The 8,659-nt window shown below is 55.7% G+C and overlaps 1 protein-coding gene across 1 annotated transcript; it reads left to right on the forward strand.

Annotated features, from left to right (window-relative positions):
• The first annotated feature begins 6,475 nt into the window (after positions 1–6,475).
• Ramp2 (receptor activity modifying protein 2) lies at positions 6,476–7,821 on the forward strand. The gene is made up of 4 exons (XM_004859311.3): positions 6,476–6,631; positions 6,839–6,904; positions 7,263–7,371; positions 7,435–7,821. The coding sequence occupies exons 1-4, from the start codon at positions 6,586–6,588 to the stop codon at positions 7,688–7,690; spliced, it is 477 nt and encodes a 158-aa protein (XP_004859368.1). The 5' UTR covers positions 6,476–6,585; the 3' UTR covers positions 7,691–7,821.
• Positions 7,822–8,659: the final 838 nt, after the last annotated feature.

The following is an 8,659-nucleotide window of genomic DNA, read 5'->3' on the forward strand; positions in this document are numbered from 1 at the left end:
TCACCTACCAGACCCAGAAAACAGCGCTAGGGCAAAAGGTAGCATTAGAGCACCACCTAGTGGACTTTAATGGCAACTACAAGTAAACTCAAAAAAGCTGTAGAATGGGTTTTTTTATGAAATCTAGTTTATATTTAAGAAATATACATGCCTATTAATAAATCGCGAGACCCCATCCACCACCTAAAAGATAACAGCTCGGTGGCCATTCTTAAAACTTGGGGGACAGATTTCACTCAGACGTTCCAGGTCAATCCTTCTCTATGCTCTAGAGAAAATGCTGAGCCTGCTCTGCCTCAGTTTCCTTTCTGGTCTGATCCTCCACTGGTGAGGAGACCATCTTCATTCTTGAGATTCCCTATTTTTGCCTTTCCAGGGTGAGATTGATGACTCGGGAGCAAACTGTTGAAACAACTAACTCACCGTGAACCTGAAAAGACTTCCTTTCCTGGTGTCTCCAATCTTCCTCTGCCACTCTGCCCTTCCCTTTTAGAGGAGTGTAAAACACAGTAAAAAAGAAGAACGATCTAATAAGTTTCAGAGAGAAGCCCAACCTTCTCTCTGCCCCCTAGGTCTGGTTTTCATCATTTAAGTATGTAGGGGAGGAAAATACCTTCGCTAATAGGTTGTGGACCTTGAAACTTTGACTGTAGACCTGTACAGTGCTAGATGGTGAGGGCAGGGAGGTGACTTATGCATTTACATATTTCTCCAACTCGTTGGGAGTTAACTTTGGAACCCGCTGGTAGTCAGGGCACCCCTTCCTTCCAAGGAGCCAAGCTAAGACAACTTGCAACCACTGTTTTGTCTTACACGGAGGGAAAGAACAATCAGCTAATGATTTACATTTATTTATGTGTTTTAAAAATATGGTAACCAGAATAAAAAGAGACTTAGCCGGCCTTTCTGTTCTTTTCATGTGCGCATAGAAAACCGATAGATGTGCCTTTGCTAACACGTGAATGGCAGTTGCTAGGTGATCCACGTAGTTTAACCTGTGAGTTTCAGATACTTAGTAATTTAAAAATGGACCTTACGGCCGGGGATTTAGCTCAGTGGTTCTGCCGCCTGCCTCACAAGCACAAGGACCCAAGTTTGATCCCCAGTACCAAAAGTAAAATAAAAATGGACCTTAAAGGATATGTAGCCTTGTCTTGCTGCTAAAGAAGGTTGCCTAGGTGACCAGACAAATAACAGAAATGTCTTAGAGGCTTCTCCACCCTAGGCCCAGGGCAGAATCCCTCCAAGCCAGCCGTATATTTGACTCTGTCAGTCTCTAGAGGTGATCTCTTTGGCAGGAAAATATGATCTAATTTGACCATTGACCTGTCTTCCTCCCTCTCTTTCAAAGAACTAGAAAGTAGTGGTTTAGATCTCTTGATTATTGGTTTTGCTATCATTGTTTCCTTCTCTAAACATGATTGTTATGGCTGAAATCCATTGTAACTTGTGCTTTTGGAGGACTATGGGAGTAAGGACACGAGTTTCCTGGGAAGATAGGATCCTGTACTGATAAAAGGTGGACAGTGCAGTCCGATTTTATCTTCTGGGCCCCTCTCCAGATGGCAGCTACCAGCCCCGGAGTTGAATCAACTTGGGGGATACCCTGAGGCATTGGAATCAAGCAGAGACTTACAGGGATGCTGGTTTGTTTCTCTTGTTTCAGATGGGAAACTCCATATCTGACCATCTCACTCCTTTGGAATGCATTCTTAAATATTGGAAAATGTTTGAAAGAGAAGTTTAGTATTTTCTACACCCATACATGCCTGCCTACCCCCTAGAGCCACTATTGATTATGATGGTATCTCACAATTAGAATTGTACCGTAAGAGAGAGGAAAGGTGGTCAGAATTGCCTGATGTTCAGATTTTCCTTGCATTAAGAAAAAATCCTCATTTGTATTCAAAATGTAAAAGTAAGCAGCAGGAAAATCAGCCACCTCTGGCCCCTGTGACAGATTTCCCGGCCCTGCCTTTTGGAACCTGAGGATGAGGTTTCCAAGGCAACCCTTGTGGAAGCCCACCTACTACTGCCGAGTCTAAGCCTTTCCCCCCTTGCCCTTTGGAGCCTGGGACCCCTCCTCCTTACTCTTTGGAGTCTGAGTGATGCTTCTGGGCCACCCATAATTAAAGCCTCTACAGGGCTGTACCCATCCTTAGCTAATTTTGTTCAAGCCCCTCTAGGACGATATCCCTTACAAGAAGTAAGTAGAGCTCTCAGACCTGATTGTGTCCACGTGCCCTTTTCTCTCAGTGACCTCAAACAGATCAAACAAGACCTAGGAAAGTTTTCAGACAACACTGACAAGTACATGAATGTCTTCAGGGGACTTACTCAGACCTTTGAACTGGACCGGAAGGATGTAAAGTTACTTTTAAATCAAACATTGACTTCTAATGAGGTACAAGCAGCAATACAAGCAGCCATTACATTTGGAGATGAATGCCATCTTGTTAACTATAGAGGGCCAGGACAAAGAGAGCCAGGGGAACCACCGATTCCTACTGAAACCCAGCAGTCACTACACAAGATCCCCACTGGCCTACCAACCAGACAGAAGTTTGGAATACAGGGCATCTTCAGTTTGTATTCTTGAGGACCTAAAGAGGAAGAGAATTAAGCCCTTCAATTATCTTAAATTATCACCTATTCAACAGGAGGACAAAGAACATCCCTCTGCCTTCTTAGATCACTCACAAGAGGCGTTGGTAAAACAGACATTCCCTAGCTCCTGACTTGGTAGAAGGAAAGACTGTTCTCAGAGAGAAGTTTATTCCCCAGTCAGTCCCAGAGATTAGGGAGAAGTTATAAAAGCTGGCTTCTGGTCCAGACAGCTCACTTGATGCCTCAGTGAGAATTGCCTCCTCAGTGTTCTATAATCAGGGATGAGAGAAGGCAACAGCCCTACCAGCAGCCCTTAAAGAAATAGACTCTAGGTCTCATTCTCGGGGCTCCAAGAAGAGCTTGATGACCAAGCCCACCTGCTACCCCTGCCGAAAGCCAGGCCACCTTAAAGGGACTGCCACGTGAAGCCCCCCGACCCTGCCCTACTTGCAAAGTGACCACTGGAGGTCGGACTGCCCTCTGAGGAGGAGGTCCCTGGGCTCAGAGCGTCCTACCAGCCGGTCCAGCAGGACTGAAGGGCCTAGGGCTCTCTCTCCCTTTTCCCTCTGGCCAGAGTCATCTCCACGGAGGAGCCCTGGATATTCAAGGCTACAGAGGGAAGTGTCCTACTGCTGGACACTGGTATGTGTCTCTTGGTCTTCTCTTGAACCCTGACCTTCCTTCCAGCTGTCATACATCAGCGAAAGGAGTGACTGGTGAGCAGGTGACTTGCTATTGCTGCTTGGCCTTGGGCCTTCCCAGTTGCACTGTCTGAGTGTCACTCCTGTAAACGGCCTGGGCTCTGCAGAAAACAGCCTTTGCTGTGTGATGTCAGGGTCTGGCCCAGGCCTGGGAGGGAGTGGGGACAAGTTTGTGTACGTGTCCTGGGACCTTAGTTGGGGGAGCCCACTGGGTCCTGGAAGAAACTGTCCTCCGTCCTCTCATGGCCCAGGGTGAGCTGGCCTGCAGCTCCATAGAGCACACTTAGTGACCCACAACCCCAGCTCAATGCGCACCCCCGAAGGATCAATATTCTGATCTACAGCAAGAGGGAGCTGATAAAGATACGGCTACGATATGAGCCTTAGCAGCAAGCCATCCTAGGTTCAAATCCTGTCTTTGCCCATTACCAGTGCAGAAGACAATGCTGGTATCATGGTGGGGAGGTTTGAGTGTGTGTGTGAGGGGCGTGGGAGTGTGGCTCAGGGGTTGAGGGTGAGGCCCTGGGTTTGTCACACACACCACACACACACGTGGACAGAGCACTTACATGGTGTCAATGTACACATAATGCAACATTTAGTGAGTGTTCAATAAATAACACTGACTACTCAGTTTCCAGAAGTCGATGTGTTCTCCAAGGGCCATTTCCCCGAGAGGGACCAAGCACCTCGCGCCAGGCAGGCAGTGGCTCCGGAGCAGAGGGCAGAGCTGGAGCAGCTGTATCCCTGTCGCTCCGTCCCCCTCCCCCGACTCCCCCACACCTCAGCTGTGTAGACAACAACAGGATGCTCACGTGGGGCTGTGTGGTCTCAGGGCCTGGGTGCTCCTGATTCCCCCTGGCGCTGTTGGGGTCTTGGTCCACACCTAAGGGGGCTGCAAGGTCAGACGTGCACCTTCCCAAGGGTTCAGCCCCCTCCCTGTTCCAGGCAGGCAAGGGAACTTGCACTGCTGCAGGGTCCCTGCTCAGGAGCCAATGCTCTGCATCCCAGCCAGAGACCTGGGGTCAACCTGCAGCTGGGGCAGATCCCTCTTTTTAAAACCACTGGTGAGGGCTGGGGATTTAGCTCAGTGGTTCCACGGCCGGCCTTGCAAGTTCGATGGCCAGTACCAAAAAAACAAACAAAAGCACTGGCGAGGGGATGCTAGGGTGGTGGAGGAGGAACAGGGAACATGTAAGAACCTAAAGACCAGTTCCACTGATTACAGAAGGAAAATGAAGTCAATACGGTGCCACGGTTGAAAGGGAAGGGCACAATATCCATATACTCATGTACTATTTGCATTTTAAAAGTTTTTTGGGGGGGCAGCGTCTCAGGCTGGCCTCAAAACTCTCAGTGATATTCCTGCCTCAGCATCCTGAGTGCTGGGATTCTAGGCGTGTGACACCAGGCCTGGAAAGAGCATATTTTTATTAGCAAAAATAGAAATGAGCTTAGAAGGGGAAGGAAGTGACCCTGAGGGGTGGGAGCAAAGGGAGACCCCTGCAGGAACAGCCTCTGTCCTCATGAAGCCCGGCTCTTTCTGCTCCTGCCGATCACGGCCCGACTCCTGTGCCATTTGGAAGGGAAGATGAGGTCTTCAGTCCCTGTCCAACCCCAAAGGACCCCCCAGAGCAGACCCTCAGTGACCAGGGCGCCTTCAAGGGTCAGTGAAAGCATCCAGATCTCCAACTGGTGTGGAAGTGAGTGGGAAAAATCAACAGGAAGGAACATCCCAGACTGTCTAACTAGAGGGTTTGGACTCCCAAATTCAGGGATGATTTGGATAAGCTGTTCCTTGGAGAGCTCTACATTATTCTGAAACTCCACCTCCACCCCAGGCTAAAAGGAACACTTCCTACCAAGTTACCCATCGCTTGCTTCTGAGTCTTAGACCAAATGAAAATGTTCAGCTCTAGAGCTGGAAACTGACCTGGCCAAGGTGCCAAGATGAGACAGAGACCAAACAAGAAGCTGCCTTCGGGATCTCATCCAGTGCATGCTGAGTGGGGTGGCGCACGCCTTCGATCCCCGCACTCTGGAGAGAGTGCGGCTGAGGCAGGAGGATCGTGGGAGTTGAAGGCCAGCCTGGCTACATAGCCAGGCCCTGTCTTTAAAAAAGACAAAAAGTGTTTGTCTTTGTATCTTTATATCAGGCTGCCCTATTTAGAAACCAACATTTGCTCTTCACACCTTGTATATCGACCCCAGCCGCAGTCCTTGTGGCTTGTTTGCCCCCAGCCCTTCTAGGCCCTTCCCACACGGCCTCCCTCTTGACCGAAATGGACGCTCCTGGGAAGGAGGGGAGGGACAGATTTGGTCCCCGGCCTGCAGGGGCTCCGAGGCTGCCTGGCGCTTCTCTGCATCACGCAGGAACAATCATTACCAGGAGGGATTGGGGGCGCGTGTGTGTCACGCGGGCCACCTCCCGCCTCCTACAGGATTCCATGCGCGCCAGAAGGAGAGAGCTCGGGTCTTGAGCCCGGGAGCCAAAGGGGCAGTATCTGTGGGGGGCGGGAACCGCAAACGGGGAAGCAGGAGCCGGGTGGCGTCTGGCAGTGATCAGGCCGGTTTGGCGCTGAGGGCCGCGTCTGGGAGTCAGCGGTGGCTGAGATCAAACCAGCTGCAGGCTCCTGGGCCGCTCCCGGCTCAGTCTCGGGGTTTCCCGGGCTGTGAATTAGCCCAGTCACCGGGAAGAAGGAAGGGAACCAGCGTGCGCACGGGAGAGTGACGCCCTTCACACGCGGTGCCCTCCTTGGGGCTGAGGGGGGAAGGCGAGGCCCGCAGGTGGGGAGCAGGGAGCTGGAGCCGAGGCTTCTGAACTCCAGTCCGGCTGCCCTGGAGCGCTGGCTCCCTCCTCTGCAGGCAGCGGTCGCCCCGCAGCCGTCCTGGGGCTGAGGTGCCCGCGCACCAGGCGGCCCAGGCCCAGGCCTGGACACACAGCGGGGCGAAGCTGCGCACAGGGCCCCGCAGCCCGGGCCCCCCGGACCGGGTCTTCCGGTGGCTGCCCGGCTCAGGCCTCGGGTCTGGGCCCAGGAGGGGTGCCTGGACTTGGCTTCCCCTCTGCCGGGGCTCGGTGGGTGCGGCTGACACCCGTGGGTGTCCTGGGAAAGGCCCGGCCCGCCCCGCCCGGCGGCTCTGAGCACCGTCGGGCGGGGGGCCACGCGAGGGCAGGGCGGGAGCTGTCCAGCAGCCTGGCCCCGCCCCCACGTGGCCGCGGGCGCCGGCGGGGAAGTGCGGCTTCCTGCGCCCGGACAGAGGACGCCCGCTGCTCGCGATGGCCGCGCGCCCCCGCCTGCTGCTGGCCCTGCTCGCGATGGCCGGTGAGCTCCCGGGGCCCGAGGATCCGGGGGTCGGGCGGGGGATCGCGGGCCCCGGTGGCCAGTGAGGTTGCAGGGGCTTTGAGCCTGGATGTGAGGGCCCGCAGGCAGCCCTCCCCCCGGTGTCCTTTCCTTCCCCTCCTTCCGGACTCCCTGTGTCTCAGGCAACCCCCACGGGCCCCCCACCCCGATCCCCTCTGCTCCCCACAGCTGCCCTGCATCCCCAGGAGACCCTGGCTCAGCTTCTCCCCACCGCTGACGCCCTGAAGCCAGAAGGTGAGTACCCAGGGGCAGTGACAGGGCGCCCTAGGGCAGGAGAGCCAGCGCAGGGGCCTCTTGCCCACCAGCTTGGCCCCACCTAAAACCCCCACTCTTTCGGGGTTGCCTGTGATCTTTCTCTCGCTCCTCCTGCAAAGCGCGTGCAGCCTCGGGGTAGCTCCCAGGACAGGTTGGGAGGAGGTTCCAGTAGGGCGTGCGTGGAGGGACTGTGAGGCTGTGCACACGGACGGGATGAAGACTCCAGAGCCAGGATGCTCCCCTCCGCCACCAGTGTCTTGCTGGGGACATTCTAGGGGAGTCCTCTTGTTTGAAGACAGGGCCCGGGGTGTGTGGGTCTGAACATCTGTACCCGCAGGCAAGGCGGTGGACAGCTATGAGGCCAGCGCCCAGCTCTGCTGGGCCGAGTACAAGGAGCACATGGACTTTTTGGAAAAGGACTGGTGCAACTGGACCGTGATCAGCAGGTAGGACGCTGGGGGGCGGCCGGGGCACCGGGCCTCCTGGCACTCACCCGCCCCTCCGCCCAGGCCATACAGTGCCCTGCGCGACTGCTTGGAAATGGAGGCGGAAGCCTTCAGCCTGGGCTTCCCCAACGCCCTGGCCGAGAGGTTCATCTTCGAGACGCACCACCTGCACTTTGCCAACTGCTCCCTGGTGCAGCCCGCCCTCTCTGACCCCCCGGAAGACGTGCTCCTGGCCCTGATCGTGGCCCCCATCTGCCTCATCCCCTTCCTCGTCACTCTCGTGGTGTGCAGGAGTAAGGACGGCGAGGCCAAAGCCTAGGGTGGGGGCCACCAGCACCGCGCCCGCCCTCCCCCCTCCTCCCCCCTCCTCCCCCTCGCTGACCCTGCAGAGCCTGGCACTGGGGTCCTGGCACAAGTTGTGTAACCTTCAGAATAAAGCTTTGTTTTTGGCCCGCTGTCACCTTCCTGGGGAGGGGGCTGCGTCCTTCCAGAGTTGGTGCCAGGCACAAAGAGATGGGTGCTGGCGTCACCTGCCCCTCACCCACACCAAGGCTAAAGCCTTCGGCTCCTTCCTCCCGGGGAGGGGCCTTTCCTGCCCCCATCCAAACCCGGCTCCGGGAAGCCAGCAGGAAGAGACTCCCTTCCGGTCTGGACCGGCTGGGGCCTGGATTGGGGCGCTGGGGGAGGGGCTGGAGGATCGCCGCCGTGACTCCTGCGAGCAAGAGGGGAGGCTACCTGGAGCTCAGCCTTTCCCCGGAACGCCTCGGTTTACCCCGCGGCCTGGGAGGAGGAAAGCCGTCTGCAGGCATCACCCTTATCTCGGAGGACCTCAGGACGGAGGCCAGAGGCGGGGCGGGGGCGCCTGCCACGCCCCCTCCAGGTCCCTGGCCTTCATCCTACTTTATCCAGCACCGGTGTAGCCAGCCGCCCGGCCACACACTGCCCCCTGGCGTCCACTACGGCCAATAACCAGACGTGGATGACGGGGAAGAAGCTTGGCCCAGCAAGGCGCGCGAGAGGGCGCTCATCTCCATAGCAACCATGAGTTCGAAGCTGGACCCTTCCATCCGCGTCCCAGACATCAACATCTAGGGGCTCCCCGCCCTTCCCTGCAACCTGGCCTTTCCATATGGAGTGTTCCCTGGTCGCTCAGGCCGGGTTCTCACAGAGCTCCTCGGGGTGCAGCCCTGCTCCAGACACATCCACTGGCCGTCAAGGACATCTGTTCTGTCCTCTCCAACGCCTGTCTCCTGCAGCCCCTTCAGCCTCCTTAGAGACTTTCCTCTGT

Source organism: Heterocephalus glaber, unplaced genomic scaffold (genome assembly GCF_053883595.1).
Source record: "Heterocephalus glaber isolate CG9 unplaced genomic scaffold, H.glaber_assembly_v1.0 deba00001773, whole genome shotgun sequence".
Classification (NCBI taxonomy): Eukaryota; Metazoa; Chordata; class Mammalia; order Rodentia; family Bathyergidae; genus Heterocephalus; species Heterocephalus glaber.

Excerpts from the sequence above, each read along its gene's own strand:
- Ramp2 (XM_004859311.3), top strand. The coding sequence starts at position 6,586 with ATGGCCGCGCGCCCCCGCCTGCTGCTGGCCCTGCTCGCGATGGCCG. Across the intron at positions 6,632-6,838 it reads GGCCCTGCTCGCGATGGCCG|CTGCCCTGCATCCCCAGGAG; the intron begins GTGAGCTCCCGG and ends TGCTCCCCACAG. Across the intron at positions 6,905-7,262 it reads TGACGCCCTGAAGCCAGAAG|GCAAGGCGGTGGACAGCTAT; the intron begins GTGAGTACCCAG and ends CTGTACCCGCAG.